The 20,960-nt window shown below is 41.9% G+C and overlaps 1 protein-coding gene across 4 annotated transcripts in view; it reads left to right on the top strand.

The window, feature by feature from the left end:
* Positions 1–849: 849 nt before the first annotated feature.
* Positions 850–20,960, top strand: part of PARN (poly(A)-specific ribonuclease) — a 149,471-nt gene continuing 129,360 nt past the window's right edge. The window contains exons 1-11 of one of the 4 annotated variants that reach the window (XM_046667653.1): positions 850–1,014; positions 1,439–1,516; positions 3,091–3,170; positions 3,643–3,710; positions 3,796–3,877; positions 9,710–9,770; positions 16,400–16,565; positions 17,269–17,334; positions 18,057–18,095; positions 19,487–19,529; positions 20,567–20,647. In XM_046667653.1, coding sequence (XP_046523609.1) covers positions 996–1,014; positions 1,439–1,516; positions 3,091–3,170; positions 3,643–3,710; positions 3,796–3,877; positions 9,710–9,770; positions 16,400–16,565; positions 17,269–17,334; positions 18,057–18,095; positions 19,487–19,529; positions 20,567–20,647 — 783 coding nt within the window. In that variant the 5' untranslated portion in view covers positions 850–995. The remainder of the gene's footprint in view (positions 1,015–1,438; positions 1,517–3,090; positions 3,171–3,642; positions 3,711–3,795; positions 3,878–9,709; positions 9,771–16,399; positions 16,566–17,268; positions 17,335–18,056; positions 18,096–19,486; positions 19,530–20,566; positions 20,648–20,960) is intronic. The other 3 variants (XM_046667655.1, XM_046667652.1, XM_046667656.1) reach the window with 3 other exon arrangements.

Raw genomic sequence — 20,960 nt, 5'->3', positions numbered from 1 at the left:
TTTGTACTCACTATTTCTCTCGAACCTCAGAAGTGCAAATGTAGGGAAATGTGATAGCAAGTCAAAACTCTAATCATATCTTACATTTATTTATACAGTGCTTTAAAATTCACATACGTTATCACCACTGGTCTCAATCCTATTTAGTGGATGAGGAAATTGAGGTTTAAGGTTGAATACATTCCAGGCCTAATAAATGACAGAACTAGCCTTTGAAAACAGGTCTTGTAACCAACTTCATAGTAGGCTTTTGTGAAAGACCAAAGTGAATTCATTCACTCAACCCATGTTTATTGAGCATCAACTATGTGTCAGCACTATTGTAGGCTCTGGGGATTAGCGGCAAATGTCAAACCAACATAAAATTCCGTTAGGCAAGACCTTATCTGTGCCGCTTGCCCTAGTATTCCCAGTGGCTTGTGCAGTAAATAAAGGTCTCAGCTTTGCTTTCCACATCGCCTCTCTAAGTAATCCTGCAATTATTCTTATTGCAACACCCTGCTCTTTCTCTTCTTGGCGATTATCGTGTTTCCAGGTGGTAAGTTCGATTCCTATCTGACTTTCTCCTCTTCCACCAAATTAAGCTCCACGGGGGCAGGGACCTTGTCTTTTTCTTTTCATCACTGTATCCCTACCCCTTTCAGAGCGCCTGGCACCCAACAGGAGCTCAAGAAATATTGGTTCATCAACTGGATGTCAGAACACGCCCCCTTGTAAAGCGAACGCCTCAAGAGCGGACCTCACAAACTTAGGCCACGCCTTGGGGACTTCGATAGCCACGCCCCTCCCCAGTCCCTGGAAGGAGAGGGAGGAGCCCAGCCGGGGCCCCGCCCCCGCCGTGACGCAGGCGCACGTGACGCTCACCGGCGCGCGCTGTTTCCGGAAGTCGCCGCCGGGGTTCCCGGAGCTGCTGCCTCCGTGGTCGCCGCGGAACTCCACGCGTAGCACGGCGGAGGCGGGCTGGCGCGGGCCCGGGGTTGCGGCCGCCCTGCAGAATGGAGATAATCAGGAGCAGTGCGTGTCCGCCACACACCTCCCCGCGTCCTGGCGGCCCCCGCACCCGGCCTGCTAGGCCCAGACCACGGCCGGGCTGCTCGGCGGGGCCTGGCGCTGTGGCAGCCCCTCAGGGGTTTGTCCCCCTCCACCCCGTGCGCCTCTTGGGGCCATGTCCCTCTGTGGCCCGTGCACCCCTACGAACTTTGTCCTCCTCCCGCCCGGGCACCCCCTAGGCCTTGTCCCTCTGGCCGGTGCACCCTCGGGGCTTGTCCCTCCCTAGCCCATGCACCCCTCGGGGACTTGAGGCTTTCGGTTCCGTGCATCCGTCCAGGGCTTGTACTCCGGCCCGAGGTCTTAGATGCTCCTTGGGCCCTCCTTCCCTGTCCCCTTAGGAGCCTGTAGGCAGGAGCCACTTCTGAGCCTCTTCTCGGTTTCTCTGCAGATTTTAAGAGTAATCTTCACAAAGTGTACCAGGCCATAGAGGAGGCCGACTTCTTCGCCATCGATGGGGAGTTTTCAGGTATCCCTCGCTCGTAAGCTCGAGGCTGGCACCTTGCGCTGCACGGCCAAGGCTCCTGACCCCTTGCCCCTGGCTTCTGCCTGCTGCTCCTGCCTTTTTGTAGCCCTTGGGCAAGTCGCATGCGTTTCCTTGGAAACGTTTGAGAAGCGCGGAAGACACGCGAGGGGTTTGCGATTGTTCGGCGCGGAGAGCGGCAGATAGAGATTATGGTTTGTGCTGCTTAAAACAGTTTGATGTACGTGGTAGAGAGCTGCAGGGTTAGAGTCGGGCTTGTGTGTGCGGGTGGTAAAATATACGTAACCATGTTAATCATTTTCAAGTAGTTTTACCGTGCAGTGTCATTAAGGACGTTCACATTGTTGTGCAACCGTCTCCACCATCCATCTCCAGAACTTTTTCATCTCCCCGAACAAACTTTGTACCCATTGAACAATAACTCTCAATCCCTCCTTCCCCTCTGCCTTTGGCAACCACTATTTCTGCCTCTGTGAATTTGGCTGCTCAAGGCACTTCTTTTTTTTTTTTTTTTTTTAAAGATTTTATTTTTTCCTTTTTCTCCCCAAAGCCCCCCGGTACATAGTTGTGTATTCTTCGTTGTGGGTTCCTCTAGTTGTGGCATGTGGGACGCTGCCTCAGCGTGGTCTGACGAGCAGTGCCATGTCCGCGCCCAGGATTCGAACCGACGAAACACTGGGCCGCCTGCAGCAGAGCGCGCGAACGTAACCACTCAGCCACGGGGCCAGCCCCTCTAGGCACTTCTTATAAGTGGAATCATACAATATTTGTCATTCGTGACTGACTTTAGGGTCAGGCTTTTGCAGGTAAATGAGTGTGTTCCTTTATGCATTAGTGGAAATGTTCATTGCGTACCATGGGTGTGTATGTGTGTGTAATACTTTACCTACATTGATAATTGCAAGGATTTTTTCTTTGGATCGAAGATGAATTTGTCAGTTGTTGGAGTCAGTATGAACAGTTGGCTCCTTTTGGTGTAGATATCCACTTCCACTCCCTGATTTTAAAAAGCTCTTCAGCTCTTTCTAAAGGAATCCATGCTGGGGGTAAATACAGATCTATGGTTTTAGTTAAGCGTGCTGTTTCTAGTTGGAGTCAATTCCCAAGGAAGCTAAGAGTTTTCACGAGAAATAATTTTCTCTTGACCTTGAAGATAACCTTTGTTGTATACACGTTATTCCAAACTGTTGGCCAAAACTGATACTCTAATGGTAATATACTTCAGAATTTGTTGATGTCTGATTATGCAGTAATCTTTTGAAAGCAGCAAAACTTATTTAATCATAGAGATACTTTTCTTAAATCATTACCGTGTTTTGAAAACCTGTTTTAGACACTGAAACTACCCATCAGCAAACTGAAATGTTCACATCTCTAAATTCATTATTATAGAGTTTAGCTTGGTGGTCAGTGAAATGAATGCTGATTTTGAAAAAAGTAAGGAGCATTCCAATCGTAATTCGCAAGAATATGAAATTATAGAGCCATTGGCTAGTTGACTGACATTTTTTACGCCAGCATTTATTTGCAAGTAAAAACATTTATTTCTTAAAATCTAGGAATCAGTGATGGACCTTCAGTCACTGCATTAACAAATGGTTTTGACACTCCAGAAGAAAGGTATCAGAAGCTTAAAAAAGTAAGTGAAGGTGCTAGAAAATCTTTTTTTTTCACATGTTGGTCCTCTTTATGTTGCACTATAGAGAAATATAATATTAAACTTACACATTAACTTCTGAACCCTAGCAATGAAACAATATTTTAGTGATGTTTAAAACAACAGCAAAAATAATTGTTTGCTGGAAAACATATTGGAGAAGGTTTAATATTTTCAATGTTAATTTGACTTATAGGAAATAGATGTGGTTCTTTGAACCTTTTGGAAATAGGCCTAATATGATGCTCTGGATGATGGATAGGTGCTTACTTGGGACACATATTAAGAAATGGATATAAATTAATAATGCTTCTGATACATAATCTGTAATCTGTTCTAATCAGAAATATTCTGCCCAAGTTGAGTAATCAGAAAACTCACTTGATTGAGAATATTATTGCTCATGTGGAATATACAGCACTGTTTTGACTGATGTTTTGTTTCCCTTTTCCAGCATTCCATGGACTTTTTGCTGTTTCAGTTTGGCCTTTGCGCTTTTAAGTATGACTACACAGATTCAAAGTAGGTTATTTTAACAAGTGGTGGGAATTCTTTTGTCGTGACGTAACGTGAGCCCCTAAGTCTCCTTTTATCTTATTCTCCCCAGGTATATAACAAAGTCATTTAACTTCTATGTTTTCCCGAAACCCTTCAGTAGATCCTCACCAGATGTCAAATTTGTTTGTCAGGTTAGTAGATCATTGAGTTTTTTTTCTGTTATGAGTTGCTGATGAGGCAGCGTGGAATTGCAGAATCAGAATTCTCTTTAGAATTTGCTTCTACCACTGACTTTGGGCTTTGGGCAAATCACTTCCCCTCTCTGACCTTCCGTTTTAGGGTTGTAAATTAGTGACACTATTTTCTCCCCGTTCACTTCGGAATGACTTAAGGAGTAAGATTCAAGAGGCAGGCAGGTGGAAATCAGAACTTGAGCCTTATTGTTAGTAAAGCTGAATTGGAGGCATGGCTGGAGAATGTGGCTCTATTTGGGATTTTTAATTTCTTACCCCTGAATTGAACCTACAGATCAGGACCTGTGCGTTTCTTCCCACCCCGCTCTCCTTGCACCCATCTCCAAGGGTAGAGCTTCATTTTCTGGAACAGCAGAGTGTGTGTTCATCCTCTACAAAAAGAGCGAACCTAGAAGGGGCTAAATTACATATGCTCAGTTCCTTTTCCCAAGGTCACTAATTTAGAAGGGGGAGGGGGGAGACCACCGTTTCCTCCTGAGGAGGAGAGGTCTTACTTTATGAGCCAAGGTAAGGATGCAGAAGATTCCCCATTAGAACTTCCCCTTTAGAGCTGTAGCTGCCCAGGTAGACACTGAGTAAATATCAGTTTCCCCTTTCTGCTCTCTTTTAAACTGTTACAATGGATAAAGAGAATGTGAATAAATGGTGTAGTGTATGGATACGTGATTAAAAATGAGTGTTAATCTTTTCTCTCTTATAATCTTGTGCCCTGGCTTCTCTCCCAGTAGCAACGTTAGTTTGTTTGAGTCTTCCCATCTTTGCCTTCTCCTGCATGAAAGTGCTCACGCAGTTAAGAAAGCCTGGAGGGTAGGCTTCCGAGTGACTGAGTCATGTCAAATTCTTTCTGTAATAAGGCAGGATATAAACAAATGAAACTGAGAGTTAATCATACGCCTAGGGCTGAAGAGAAAAGGAGAAGGTGATTTGGGTCTTAGAAGTTGCTTTCTTAAATTAGCAAGTAAACCATAGTTGGTATTGGTGTGAAATTTGTGTGGATATAGTTTTCCGGCAGTACCAGGAGAAGATGGTTACTTACTGTGGGTTCCACAGCTCAGCCGGATGTTGGTCAAATAAAAGCAACCAGTGGCAGTGAGACACCCTGGGGATGACACGCTCTTCTAAAAGAGCAGCACAAGTACTATTATTCTACAAAATGTGTTGGAGACAGATCAGAAGAACTCTACCCACTGTACAACGCCATTCTGCGGTTACACTGGGAACGCTTCATGTGGTTCCAGTTGCCAGCCTCTCCTTAAGAAAAAAAACATGTAATAAACTTGGAGACAGGCCAGAGACTAATGTCTAAAATGCGCAGTCGGATAAAAATGCTGCAATTCTCTAATCCTGAAAAGCAAAGGCAGTGAAAAGGTTTAGACTCAGTAGGTAAACATATGAATTGTATGGATGGGGTAAATGATAATGTCTTTGAATTTTCTTTTTTTCATCCTTCATCTAAGGTGGTTTTTGTCTTGTTTAAAATTCTGTGCCTGCAGCAGGGTTGCGTCTTACAAGGGAGTTAGGTTCTAGAGTCAGTAAGTAGTGTGAAAATTGTGTCATCAAAAATCACTCTTGAAAAACTTTTTGTTGTTTTTTCCGCCGATGAAGATCTTCCTTCAGCTAACATCTGTTGCCAATTTTCCTCTTTTTGTATGTGAGCCACCACCACAGCATGGCTACTGACAGATGAGTAGTGTGGAACTGAACCTGGGCTGCTGAAGCGGAGCACACCAAACTTAACCACTGGACCACTGGGCTGGCCCTTGAAAAACTATCGCCCTTAAAGCAGATAGGTTTGGGGGTAAAACAACCTAACATGCTCTTTGAAAAATAAGGGTCTGTACACACAGTGAGACGCTCACATACTAGTCAGGACATGGAGGAATGGGCAGATTGAGAACCACACACATGGCCAGGGAATGTACCCATCCAGTGGAATGGCAGGTGGAATGGTGCGGCATTTACATTGTTTTCATCTCCTTTCCTTCTCTTCTTCCTATTTTTGACTGAACATCTATAGTTGAATTCATGGAAGATATTACATACACAGTTGAGAAAAATCAGAACATTGCTGCTATCTGTAGAGTAAAAAATTAGTTCTTTTTTTCCACTATCTTGCCCATGCCACTTCCTTCCCCATTTCACTCCTTTTCTCCAGCTTGTACGTACAGTCATGCATTCTTTAACAACTGGGATATGTTCTGAGAAATGCATCATTAAGTGATTTCATTGTTGTGCAGACATCACAGAGTACACTTACACAAACCTAGAAGGTATGGCTTACTACATACCTAGGCTCCATGGTACTAATCTTATGGGGTCGCTGTCTGTTGTGTCTGTTGTATCACAGTCTGTCATTACTGAAACGTCATTATGTGGCACGTGACTGTGTGTGTACATATACACATATGTCTATACATGTATACATAGTTTTAGCTTTTTTCTTTAATATACACAGAATCCTAATATTCATATTTTATATAACTTGCATTTTCCACTCAACACAATGTCTTCATATTTCCTAGTATAGATATGTGTAATTTATTTAATTGGAATTTAGAAGCTTTCCAGTGGTTCCCTATTTTAAACAACGCTATAGTCAATATCCATGTACAGTATATCTTTGTGTATATGTAGGAATATTTTTATAGAATAGATTTCCTGGAAAGGGAATTGCTGACTCCCAGGGCATGTGCATTTAAAATTTTGATAGATACCTCAAATTGTCCTCCCAAATAGCTACTCATCTCTCAAATCCTGAAAATGGTACATTTACGACAAATCAAAGGTAGTGGATAGTAAACCACAAGTAAATTTTATTAGTTTGAAGGTTTTTTTTTTTTTTTTTGCTGAGGAATACTCACTCTGAGCCAACATCTATGCCAATCTTCCTGTATTTTGTATGTGGGTTGCTGCCACAGCATGGCCACTGATGAGTGGTGTATGTCCGCACCTGGAAACTGAAGTAGATTACGCCAAATTTATCCACTATGTGACGGGGCTGGTCCCCATTTTTTGGAAAATTGTGGTAAAAAACACATAATATAAAATTCACCATTTTAAGTGGTTTTAATTCAGTGGCATTAAGTACATTTACATTGTTGTGCAAGCTAAAGGGTATCATTTGAGTGAAAAATATATAGTTTCAAAAGGGGAATAGATGAATCTTTGATTCTGGATTTTGTTTTTTGAGTTCATAATAGTTTACATTATTGGGAAATTTCAGTTGTACATTATTTCTTGTCCATCACCGCATAAGTGCTCCCCTTCACCCCCTGTGCCCGCCCCCACCCCCCTTCCCCTGGTAACCACTGAACTGTTTTCTTTGTCCATGTGTTTGTTTATATTCCACATATGAGTGAAATCATACGGTGTTTGTCTTTCTCAGTCTGGCTTGTTTCACTTACATAATTCCCTCCAGGTCCGTCTTTTGTTTCCCTTTCTGAGAAGACATGGTATTCAAAAAGATCCTTTTAAGTTCAGTGTCAGAGTGTACTACCTCTATTATCTTCCAGGAGTTTTGTGGTTTCAGGACTTATCTTCAAGTGTGATCCATTTTGAGTTTATTTTCTTATATGGCGTGAGAGAATGGTCTACTTTCATTCTTTTGCATGTGGCTGTCCAGCTTTCCCAACACCACTTGTTGAAGAAACTATCTTTTCTCCATTGTATGTTCTTGACACCTTTGTCGAAGATTAGCTGTCCGTAGATGTGTGGTTTTATTTCTGGGCTTTCAGTTCTGTTCCATTGATCTGTGTGCCTGTTTTTATACCAGTACCATGCTGTTTTGATCACTATGGCTTTGTACATTTGGAAGTCAGGGATTGTAATGCCTTCAGCTTTGTTCTTTTTTCTCAGGATTGCTTTAGCAATTCGGGGTCTTTGGTTGCCCCATATGAGTTTTAGGATTCTTTGTTCTGTTTCCGTGAAGAATGTCGTTGGGATTCTGATTGTGATTGCATCGAATCTGTAGATTGCTTTGGGTAGTATGGACATTTTAACTATGTTTGTTCTTCCAATCCATGTGCATCGTGATTCTGGATTTTTAAAGAGAAAGAAGTTAGGGGGGCTGGCCCCATGGCCCGTTGGTTAAAGTTCCATGCGCTCCACTTCACGGCCTGGGGTTCGTGGGTTCAGATCCCAGGTGCTGGATCTACTTCACTCATCAGCCATGCTATGGAGGCATCCCACGTATGAAGTTGAGGAAGACTGGCACAGATGTTAGCTCAGGGCTAATCTTCCTCAAGCAAAAAAAGAGAATTGGCAATGGATGTTAGCTCAAGGTGAATCTTCCTCACAAAAAAAAAAAAAAAGAGAGAGAAGGAAGTTAGGATTTTTTGGAGTCTAGTGATAGGAGAGACAAAAATGCCTTTCCATCATCTGTCTTTTGGTGCCCTTGTCAGTGATGGAATATTGTGGTGGGCAGAATTGTAAGACTATCAGGCATGGTAGACAGAAAGGAGGCTTGTGGCCCAAGTCAGAAGACATTTGGTCTTGGTTCAAAACAGCATAAAAAGGGAAGACGTGGGGGGAAAGGTTGCTTCTTTTAAACCATAGAAAACCTGGACATGATGGAAAATGATGTGCATGTACCCGAGTTTGTGTTTGTGTGTCTGTGGTAAGATTGTCTTTTTATATCCTGCCATATTTTTAGAAGAATTTGTTGGCTAACAAGGATATATACAGTATTTACCTTTTAATGTAAAGTTAAAAAAATAAATGAAAAATTGAGAGAAAAGAAAAATGAGGATGTGATTACCATGGTATGATTAGAACACAGAATTTGTGCCAAAGAAAGTCAACTGTTTGTCTCTGAGCCTCCTACCCAAAGAGGGAAACACACAGTCAATTCTGTAGTCCATAGGATCGAAACAAACCAGGGCTCAGAAGTTCAGCTTTCCTCAGACTAGAGACCTCAGTAAAGAAGTCATTAGTATAGAAAACCTTGTCTTCAACCCTCTCTCTAAAGCGAATACTGGAATGAGTTTAATGGGACTGGTACAGTGTCCTTCCATCTAGAGTGACGGTGTCATGTCAAAGTACAGTTCAGGAAAGGTAGTTCTGTGAGTTCTGTGAGAAGGTGTGTCACCTTCTCATGTTATGATGTAAAATAAGAAGAGAATTAGAGTAGTGACAGTAATGTTTCCCACTCTTTCATCACTTTGAGAAAGAACTTTGTGATTTTGCCATTCTTGTGCACCATGTGTAATATTATTTACTTAATACTTTAATTTAAATTTACTTGCATATTTCGATGCACCCTAAGTTTGAGATCTGTTTGATAAGTCTTGTTACTGGGAACTTTTCTCTATTTTGGTCTTGAATGTAAAGAACATCCAATTAAAGATTGGGTTTTTTAGAATCTAATTTGAAGTGGATATTGATGTCTTACAACCTGCACATGTGAGCCACCTTACACTTGAAGCTGGGGTGAGATAATATGAATACATTTTATTTCTGTTTATAGTCTCCTAGTCAATATAGTGATTGGGAGGTTTTTGCCTATTGGGAGAATATATGTTCACCAAGTAAAATTTTCTTAAATATTGTGAAACAAAGGATATTTGTCGTAGAAGCTATACAGGAGAAGAGCCCAGATGGTTTGAGTAAGTTAATGGGTTATTTGACAGCCTTGGACTAGAATTCCCATCTTCTGACCTTTGGCCTGTCGCTTCCTTGCCTGGTCATCACTCCCGAGTTACTGCTCTGCTTCTGTTGACATACCTGCCGCTAACATCCCCGAAATGTATCTTCTCTTTACTCTTGTTTCAGAGCTCGAGCATTGACTTTCTAGCAAGCCAAGGATTTGATTTCAATAAAGTTTTCCGCAATGGTAAGATTGTGTGACTTATCGTTAGAGCTTATAAATCTGGATTTGGTTGAGAATTATCTTTTTGTGCCTGCTCTCTGAGACAGAATCTCAGATTTCCAGTACATCACGTGCAGCCTTAGAGTTTTTAAAAACTCTTTCTTGTGTCTTTTTTTTAAGCCTAGTCAACCATGAACTGAACAGGAGAGTAGCTCCTACTTCGTTTAGTTCTGATGAGGCCTCTCAAACTCCTGATCTTATTGAGTGGAGTTTGTTCTACTGATGTGACCTAGTCGCCCAGCAGACCGCCCGTGGGGAGCGTTTCCCTCTTCCTTCAGTGAGACAGGTGGTCTGGTATAGCACATTAAAAAGTGGCCGTGCTCCCGTGGTGCTGTAATGCAGGGCTTCCTTTCCCAGTTGGCGTTTGCTGTATGATTGGAGATGGTTTCTCCGTTTCTCATGGGAGAGAAAAAGTCTCCACACACTGCACAGTCGTCATGGCTGACTTGCTGGTGTGATGGGCTGGTGAGCACCCTGAGGAAGGGGCTGTCTCATTCCACATCTCCGGGGCATAGCATGATTCCTCTTCTGTGTCAGGGAGGTGGCCTTTATTTTATTTTTTAAAGATTGGCACCTGAGCTAACAACTGTTGCCAATCTTCTTTTTTTTTCTGCTTTTTTCCTCAAATCCCCCGAGTACCTAGTTGTACGTTTTTTTTTAGTTGTGGGCCCTTCTAGTTGTGGCATGTGGGACACCACCTTAGCGTGGCCTGACGACCGGTGCCATGTCCGCGTCCAGGATCCAAACCAGGGAAACCCTAGGCCACTGAAGCGGAGCACGTGAACTTAACCACTCGGCCACGGGGCTGACCCCGGTGGTGGCCTTTAAATATTCAGTGAATGAGTGCTGGACTTTAGAGCACCCCTGGGTGGTTTTCCTTCCTCCATTCATTCATTTCCAGAAAAGTGTTTGGGAAGGCGCCTGGTCTTCCCAGCAGTAGGCAGCACCTGCTGCTGTAAGGTCAATAACTACTTTTAATTGCATTATTCTCATAGATTGTATTCTTTCCCACGGTGAATGTAGATTTATTGAGTGAGGTGAGGAAGGAGATTTATCTCAACAAAAGTACTAGAACAAAGGCTTCAAATGAAGTGTCTTCTCCCCAGCGTGATCTCGCGAGGCTTTTAGAACCCATGCCGTGTTGTGTTTTAATTGCTTCGGTGGTGCTGCATCTTAATTTCTATTGTTGATTTTGATTTTTGGAAATACTAAAAAAAATTCTGGAGCCAAAACTGCTTAACATAATGGGTGAACCAGCTGGGTAACCCAATTTGGGTATTATAAAATAATTTTTTCCTTTGATTCACACTTGCCTCTGAAAGCCATTATACAAGTTCCAAATGTAGTTAGGGCGCCATATTGGAATAAGTACAAAATCTTTTGAAGGAACTACTTGTTTTACTGCTTATCATGTTATTGGTTTTGTTTATTTATTATGTTGTTTGTTGTTATGTTTGTTGATTGTCCTTGTTTTATAGTCAGACGTTGGAATATTTCAGTCACAATGGAATCAGGGCTCCCAGGCCATCTCTTGTTACCAAAACTCTTACCCCATGCTGTTGTTGCTACTCTCTCAATCTGATCTGGACCTTCACCTCTCTGCTTTATCAAATCTTTCCACTCCGGCTCCATAAACGCCAGACCCTTTTCTCCCGGCAGTCTCCTCGGCAATTCCTCTGACTTCCTTCTCAGAAATGGAGCCAGGTGATTCCTCTTGTTACCATTCCCCTTGCCGCCTTCTCTTAAACAGATGCTTTTACCTCTCTCTCTGTATCTCCAGCCAGGCAGCCGTAGGTATCCTTGTTCCTCATGACATTTTCAAACCACTTCTGAGGAGCCACAGTTCTCAGGGCTGTCACCCAGCTCTGCCATCCTTGTTTCTGCTGACATTCACCAGCAGGCCTGGCTTGGGCTCATTGTCTTTCTCCCCACCCCACCTCTCTCCTCATTCTACATAACCTCAGCATCCACAGGGATGACCAGCGAATGCTCTGTCTTGTCTGTTTCTTGGCCACGTGGTCAGCAGTCCTTGCTTCTACCTCCCCTTAGCCGTCTTTATATGATGGATAAAATAGAAGATGGATAGTATGGATTGGTCTCATCGTGGGTCTGATCACCAGTAACCATGCCCCTTTCCGACATTTCTCTTTGAGAGCTCTGCCTCATGTCCCCTCGTTCACGTGCTCTAGGGCCTCATTTCAGCCATCTGTGGACCCCCGTTGCTTTTTCACTAGCAGTTACGTTCCGCTCTTCTGTCCTGGCTTCCTCCTTGCTCACGTGGTGCCATTATCCTTCCTTCCTTCCCTTGCTTCTCCCTCCATTGCACTTGCTTGCATCTGACCATCCACCCTCTCTGTTTTTCAGCATCTGAATATTGCTGGAAAACATGACACGCTTGAGCTAATTTGTCACTTTAAATTCATGACCACTAGCTTCAAATAAGCATTCAGTTGTGCTCAAACATCCTACTTTTCTGCCTTAGAAATCCTTTTTCCAACTAAAATGTCTGTTTTTTACCATGTCTTTCTGCAAACCTCCCACCCCGGCAGATGACCATGCCTCTCAGTGAAAGTGGAAGGCATCAGAGAAGAGCTGCTCCGTGTTCCCACTGCCACACCCACGGGTCTACCCCCCCAGTCTGGACCCAGCCTTTTTGCTTCTCTCCTTTACAGTGAAGAGGAGTCCCTGCACATGCCGAAGGCTGGTCTCCCTCTCCTTAAGCATGGCTCCTCCAGTTTACTCTTCTCTCTCCTGGATTATTTTCCTTCTCTACTGGATTGTTCCTGTCAACATTTATAAGCATGCTCTAAGTACAGAGCTTCTTAACTTAGTCCGTGCCTCCTCCCCCTCCACCCCATAGATAGAATTCAGGAGTCTGTATTGAGGGGGATGGATTCACACCTGTATTTTCCCTAACCTTGAACTGAATTTGGTAGTTTCTTCTGTTATGAATGAAGGCAACACCCCTAGCAGTGTTAGCAGGATCTGGGAGTGTGTCAGCAGTGAAATCTCAGGTATCTTCAAATGACATTTTAGTTGTTCCAGATATCTTGAATATTGCTTATATTTGTCAGTACTTTGACATTATCATAGTTGTTTCAAATGCCAGTAGATCTTGTTATTTAATGTGTTGACCAAGAAGCTGACATACTGTATTACTGTATAACAGATTTAGAAAAAGCACTTTGGTAACTATTTCAGTATAATTACCTCCCTTTATAATCCTCTGTATTTTATTTTATGTATTTAAAAACATTATTCTGAGGCAGGGTCTGTAGACTTCACCAAACCGCCAAAGGGATCAGTGGTGCTTGGAGGTTAAGCACACCTGCAAGACTATCTCCATCTTGAAATAACCCAAACCAAACAAAAACCAAAGCCCCTCCCTTGATTGCACTTCCCTTTCCCAGCCTATGATGCTCCCACTCAGAGCAAAGCACCTTGAACAAATTGTATGCTCTCCCTTTTCCTGCTTCCCCTCCAGTGTTTTCTTCACTCAGCCCAGCTGGGCTTCCTTCTGCATCCTTTCACGGACACTGCAGGTCGGTCTGCTGCCCATGCCTGCCATGATCTCAAATCCAGTGACTCCCTCTTGTCCTCATCTCATTCTACTTTGTGGCACAATTTGACCCAGGTTGATTACTCCCTCCTGCTCTCCTCCTGGCTTCCAGAGGGCTTCATTTCCCCTGGTTTTCTCCTGCCTCCTCAGTGTCCTGATTGGCTCTTTCTCATCTCACCAGCTTCTAAATATTACTTTTCCTAGTTGGTCTCTTATATTCCGTGGCTTTACTTTTTTTATCATTAGATTTGTTTTTGGAGATAATTTCAGACTTATATAAATGTTGCCAAAATACCACGAAGAATTCCTGTATACCTTCCCTCTGCTTCCCCAGAAGTCAGCTTTGTACTCTGCTTTGTCATCCTTTCTCTCTTTGTGTATCTATATATATATATATAATTTTTTTCCTGAACCGTTTTAGAGTAAGTTGCAGACCTGGTGTTCCTTTATCCCTAACCACTGCAGTGTGTATTTCCTAAAACCAAGGACATTCTCTCACATAACCACAGTACAGTAATCCACTTAGGAAACTGACATTGCTCACTGAGTTGTCAAATCTTTCTTTTTTTTAAATCCCAAACAGCTTCTTAGTTTGTCTTTATCGTACCTTGACATTTGGTTTTTTGGGTTTTTTTTGAGGAAGATCAGCCCTGAGCTAACATCTGCTGCCAATCCTCCCCTTTTTGCTGAGGAAGACTGGCCATAAGTTAACATCCATGCCCATCTTCCTCTACTTTATATGTGGGACACCTGCCACAGCATGGCTTGCCAAGCAGTGCCATGTCTGCACCTGGGATCCGCACCAGCGGACCTCAGGCCACCACAGCAGAATGTGCACCAGGTTGGCCCCAAATACTTTGTTTTTGAATAGTGGAGCCCAGTTATTTTGTGGAATGCCCCTCAATTTGAACTTGTCTGATGTTTCCTCAGTCAAGTCCAAATGAATTTCTTCTCTTTTGGCAGGAATACTACAGAAGCGAGTGTGTGTGCTTCTCAGGGCATCATATCAGGAGACACATGATGTCAATTTGTGCCATTACTGGTGATATTCACTTTTTTTATAATTGTGGAGAAATACTCATAAAATTTACCATCTAACCACGTTGAGTTCAGTAGTGTTGGGTACCTTGATGTTGTTGTGCAACCATTGGTGTTGTTAACTTTGATCACTTTTCACCAGTTAGTTTTAGCATCCATTGATGATTCTTGCTTGAAACAGTTATTATTGACAAATGGTGATTTTCTAATTCCATCATTCTTTCTACAAAGTTCATTAGTGTCCCGTGGCTTTTAATACCATCCATACCCTCTGATACCTAAATTTATATCTCAAGACCTTTCTTCTGCGTTATAGACTTATATTGGCAATTCTTAATTTAAATATACCCTTAGATGATTTAGTATATCCAGGAGGTAGTTTTTGATTTTCATCCTTGGAGTCGTAAACCTCTTCTTTGCCTACTTTTCCCCACCTCAGTTAAGTGGCCTTACCATCTTCCCAATTGCTTAAACTTAATAGCATCATTTTTGATTTTGCCCTTCCACTTATCCCTCACCTCCTATATATCAGCAAGTTCTGTATCTCCTCTCTCTCTCTCCCTCGCTCTCTCTCTCTTTTTTTTTTTTTGGTGAGGAAGATTGGCCTTGAGCTAATGTTCCTGTTTTTGCTTGAGGAAGATCATCACTCAACTAACATCTGTGCCAATCTTCCTCTGTTTTGTATGTGGGACGCCACCACACCATGGCTTGATGAGCAGCGTGTAGGTCTGCACCTGGGATCCAAACCTGTCTCTCCTATCTCTAAAAGCATTCTCTCCATCTCTATAGTCTACACTAAGGTCACAAACTATGGCCTGCTGCCTATTTTGTAAATAAAGTTTTATTGTGACACAGTCATGCCCATTCATTTACTCATTGTGTATTACTTTTCTCATGCTACAAGAGCAGGGCTGAGAGCGGCTGGCCTAGTGGCGTAGCAGTTAAGTTTGCACGCTCTGCTTTGGTGGCCCGGGGTTTGCCGGTTCGGATCCCAGGTGCAGACCTATGCACTACTTACCAAGCCGTGCTGTGGCAGGTTTCCCATATATAAAGTAGAGGAAAATGGGCACAGATGTTAGCTCAGGGCCAATCTTCCTCAGCAAAAAGAGGAGGATTGGTGGCAGATGTTAGCATAGAGTTAATCTTCCTCAAAAAAAAAAAAAAAAGAGTACAGCTCAGTAGTTGCATCAGAGACCCCCATATGTCCCACAAGCCTAAAACATTTACTATTTATCCCTTTAAGAAAAATTGTTCATCTCTGATCTAAGTGGTCATCTCTTGCCTGGATACTTGCGGCGGACAATTGCTTCTAGGTGACCTCCCTACTTCAACTCTCATAGAAGTGGAAATGATCCTTTAAAAACATGAAGCAGATAGTGTAATTATCTTGCTTAAAATCTTCTAATGGCATCCCAATGCTCCTAGAATAAAATAAATTCTTACTGTGGCCTGTATGGGCCTGCACAGTTTTGCTCCATCCTGTCTCCCACCCGGTGTCATGCCGCTCTCCTGCTCACTGTATTCCGGCAACACCAGCTCCCTTGCTGTTTTTGGAATAGTCCAAGCCATTCCCATCCTCTGGGCATTTATACTTATTCTCCTGCCTGAAATACTCTTCCCTTGGCTCTTTGCACGTCTGATTTGTTCTTATCATTCAGGTCTTCCGTCACAGCGGCCGTCTCTGATCATCCTGTGTAAAGTCATTGCCTTCACTACAGAGCAGGGTGTGTCTACATTGTTCACTGTTAAATTTCCCAGTGCCCGATACAGTGCCTGGCACAGCGTAAGTGCCAAATAAAAATTTGTTAGAAGAATGAATGAATGGAGTCTGTGAATAGACAAACGTTTCAAAATCATTTGCTTTTTCCATTACTTTTTGAGGCATGGTTAAATACAGTAAGTCTTTCCTGAGTACTTTAGACTCTTTGGTTTGTTTAAAAATTTTCATATGCAACAGTTACTTCTGCTAATGTATTCTTTTAAAAACTCTGTTTAGGAATTCCATATTTAAATCAGGAAGAAGAAAGACAGTTAAGAGAGCAATATGATGAAAAACGTTTACAGTCCAATGGTGCAGGAGCTCTATCCTATGTGTCTCCTAACACTTCAAAGTGTCCCATGACGATTCCTGAGGATCAGAAGAAGTTCATTGACCACGTGGTGTAAGTTGCTAAACCGAAACCAGATGTGCATTGAGGAATGTGTATTGGGCAGGACTGACATCGGCATCTGAAATTGGCGCTACACATGCACAGTACACACAGCAGTGTGATATTGTGAGTGGCAGGATTTAATTGTCACACATCTGAATTTGTGTAACAACAGCACATTGTAAATAGAATTCTGTGCACTGTACTTAGACGTGTCACATGTCACTAGGCAGGAAACTCTCAGCAAGTGAGTGGACCTCCTGCATGGACCAAGGGCCTGACAGCGCTGTCCAGTTTCCCTAAGGCAGAAGAATGAGGCAGGCCCGTCCAGATATTGGCAACATGTCCACGTGTTTTTTGCTCACAGAGAAGTTTCTGACAAGCAAATGTGCCACTGGAGGAGTGTCTGGTCTCGCTTAGCTTACTTATCCATATACCTGCTTTATTAGAGAGGTGAAAATTTAAATCACTGGTATTGAAGAATCCTTGAGAGGTTGTCACTAGCTCATTAATAATAACAACAACAAAAAGAGTGTGCCTCAAGAAAGTATTTTCCTTTAAGCCTTACTGAACTAAAAAGTTACAGCATGATTTGGTAAAATTACATCGTCATAGGTTCTCATATTTAGACGGCTTTTGAGTATGATTGTTCTGTTGGTTGATGACTTCATTCCTTAAGGGTACTGCTGGTCATGTTTTTATTTTAACTCCTCAGAGAGAAAATAGAAGATTTATTGCAGAGTGAAGAGGACAAGAACTTGGATTTAGAGCCATGTACTGGGTTAGTTGCCATAAATATTTTCACATGCTCTTTTTTTGGAAAGGTAGGTGATTTCTGGCGTGCGTTTGGTCTCTTTAAAACACATTCATAAATAGTCTTTTTATTCTAAATAGTTTCCCAAGACTTCAGCGCAAACTTTAGCATTAACATGGTGGGCACCGTGGTATATTGAGACGCTGAATGAACGCTTTGTCTCTTCCTGGAGGGAGAAAACTGTTGTGCAACTTTGTCTTTCAATTGTACTCAAGAGCGGCATAATTATTTTAGCCTCGAGGGGTGCTTAATTCACAAAGGCTTTACAAGAGAAGAGTTCACTGTCTGTCTCCTTCCATCCTTTTAATTTCTCTCTGCTGTAAAAAAAAATCAGTTTCAAAGAGTCAGTGACTTAAACATCCTGCTTTCCTTCTACTTTGTAACTAGCTTCACAAAAGTGTTTTAATGCATCTGTCTGCTTTAAACTCTTTATACAGCCGCAGGAAGTAATACTTTGGTTTGACAAGAACATCTGTAAAGGCCATAGCGTAATATTTAAGAACATTTTGATGAAGATAGTGGTGAGGAATCCTTGCACCTCAGACATCCTGCCTGTTTTTATTTGCTGTTACCTGTCGTTTCTAATGAAGTCTCTTTTAAAAATTAAATGTCTTTCCCAAACAGTGCTTGGTCAGTTAGGATTTTCTTTTAATGAGCCCAAATCAATACCTTTTCTTTTGTTTTTATAGGTTCCAAAGAAAACTGATTTATCAGACTTTGAGCTGGAAGTAAGTGTTTACATTATATCTAAGAGCTCTGTGAGGGACCCAGGATTTAAAAACTAATTATGATCTCGTGGCTCTCATTTCGTTTTTGAAATTCTACAGTTCTTGGGAGCTGACCATACCGTGTTCTTGGGCAGGGCTTTATTTTGTTATTTCCCCCTACTTTATTAGGTGCATACTTAATTTATTTTCTTTGTTATTGCTTCCTAGTCCATGCTTTAAAGCCTTTAAATTTGCTTTTAATTAGCTCTTTGGCCTTGTCCGTCAAGTCCTGGCTGTGTAGTGGTTTTCTTCTTTGAAGGTATATGATAAAGATTTGGTTTTAAGCCCTAGGAAATACTCAGATGAATGCATTCTCTAAAGCAGAGGTTAGACCATGGATGGGTTTCAGGAGGTCTGTGAATCCCCTGAAATAATATCTAAAATTTTGTGCATGTACTTTGCTGGAGGTGTTGCCATTGGTTTCATTGTATTTTCGAGTGGTTCTCTATCCCCAAAATTGAACATCAATATTGGACAGATCGATGTTTGCATTTGACTTTGTTTGGGGTTCTTGTTTTTTCTTTAGAACCTGCTAGTGACGTGTATACTGGGGATTTACTTTGAACAAAACAGGAAAAGGGCTGTTGTCCTTTTTTTCTTTTTGAGGAAGATTGGCCCTGGACTAACATCTGTTGCCAGTCCTCCTCCTTTTGCTTGAGGCAGACTGTCGCTGAGTCAACATCTGTGCCAGTCTTCCTCCACCTTATGTGGGATGCTGCCACAGTGTGGCTTGATGAGTGCTGTATAGGTCTGCACCTGGGATCTAAACCCATGAACCCTGGGGTGCTGAAGCGAAGTGCACGAACTTAACCACTCTGCCACCAGGCCGGCCCCGCCCCAGGGTCATTGTCCTTTGACCAGGCTCCTTTCCTGTTCTATTATCCTTGCAATGTACTCCATGTGGATTCCAGCTTCCTCTCCTTGGTTGATGTAGGCTACCATGCCAAACTACAGCAGACCTCTCCTGAGTATGCCCCATACCGTCTAGAAGGACCTTCGAAGTTCCACTTAGGAAGTAAGCATTATTATATTGGGAAGCAAGATTTGACTGTGTGGTAATGAATTGACTGTATTATGTGATGTATGACATTTCAGAAAATGCCTAAGTCCTAAAAAAAAAATTAATTTGAAATCAGATACATTTGTTTGTTGTAAGAGCAAAGATAGAGAAACATTTGGCAGCCGAAATATTATGGAATAAGCTTACCGTAAAGTCTTCATTGTAATAACACTTATTTCATATTTAATAAAACGTACTAAGCTAAATTATAGCCTTATAGTTACTTTTAAAATAGTTGGGGTTTTAGCTAGCATTGTCTCATCTAATGTCATATTTTCTTTCTTTTCTTTAGGTACCCCAAAGGCATTCATGTTGAGACTTTAGAAACTGAAAAGGTAACCCCAAGAATTCTCCAGGGCCAACATTAAGCACATGCTATGATTCACTGACATTTTGAAAGGCAGAATTTACCCCTTGGCTCCCCCACCTATGAGCTGGGTGACCTTGGGCAAGTCATTTCACCTCTCTGAGCCTCATTTCTCTCATTTGTACTTCGAGGGTGAGCATGATAATGATGATCTTTCCCTGTCTCACAGCTTGTTTATGGTGATCACGTGGGTAAATGGGAGTAAACAGGCTTTGTAAACTTGAAAATATGCCAGTGTTAGTACATGTGCTTATGATGGCAGAAAGCTGTAATGATATGCATGAAAAAACAGCTTTCTGTGATGTGGGCAAGTAAAATTAAGTTTCAGAATCTGGGGCAGAAACATAAGCATAGCTGTTGTCATAGATTTCCAAGGTGCTCTGGTAGAACCCCGAGGGGTAATGGTGGGCTCGAGGTGGGTTCCTTTTGCAAAAGTTTAGAATTTTAGAATTTGATTATTGCTCTTAAGTCAGATGTCAAATAAGAGATTAAGAAAATTAAAAAGTCTTACTGAAGATAAATCTCAAACTTTGACATAGGAGGTTTTGTGGTGTGTTTAATTGGTACAAAATGCAGTATATGAAAAAGAAGGTGCTGGTATCTAACAAGTCACCAGAAAAATCTAGGATTTTTTTCTTATGTTCATGAAATATGATATAGGAATTTTATTTTAAAACCACCTACTTAGAAATTCATTCTCAAATGCAATGTAACATCTTAGTGTTCATCATGGAAAATGTCTTATTCTTATAGTCTGTTGGTACTTTTAACAGAGTGTGTTGGGGTGAATTAATAAACCATGGGAAAATGTCATGGAATCCCAGAGGCAGAATTTTGTCTGTAATGCATCAACTCAACTTTTGGTGGCATTCAAAATACTTTGTGTATTTAGCCCATGAAAGACTGTGCAGTGGTAAAAATTATAACTTCTAATGGTAGCAGAATCTAAATTTTGAGGGGTCACGTTGCTTCCAGAAGATTGTACATCTGCTTTATGTCTTTTAGAAAGAGCGATATATTGTTATTAGCAAAGTAGATGAAGAAGAACGCAAAAGAAGAGAGCAGCAGAAACATGCTAAAGAACAGGTAATTGAGTTTTGTTTATTTCCTTTGGGTGAGAAATGGCAGCATAGATACTGATGTATTACGTTCTGTGTATTTGTAGATCATATGTTAGATTCTATTTAATGAATAGTTTTCTACCATGGAAGAATTGAATCGGTAGAAAAACCTAGAAAAAACGGGGGGAACTTAAAGTTAAGTATTTTAGACATAGCCAACAAAGTGAGTCTGACATCGTGGTTGACCAATCTTCCCTCGTATGAAGCAGTCTTACAGATAGTGTTCTTGATTAGCATTCAGATGGTTTGTCACTGAGCTTCACTGCCCACTGACTAAT

Source organism: Equus quagga, chromosome 7 (genome assembly GCF_021613505.1).
Source record: "Equus quagga isolate Etosha38 chromosome 7, UCLA_HA_Equagga_1.0, whole genome shotgun sequence".
Taxonomy (NCBI): Eukaryota; Metazoa; Chordata; class Mammalia; order Perissodactyla; family Equidae; genus Equus; species Equus quagga.
Note: the sequence above shows the minus strand (reverse complement) of the source record. Positions and strands in the feature narration are given on the sequence as shown.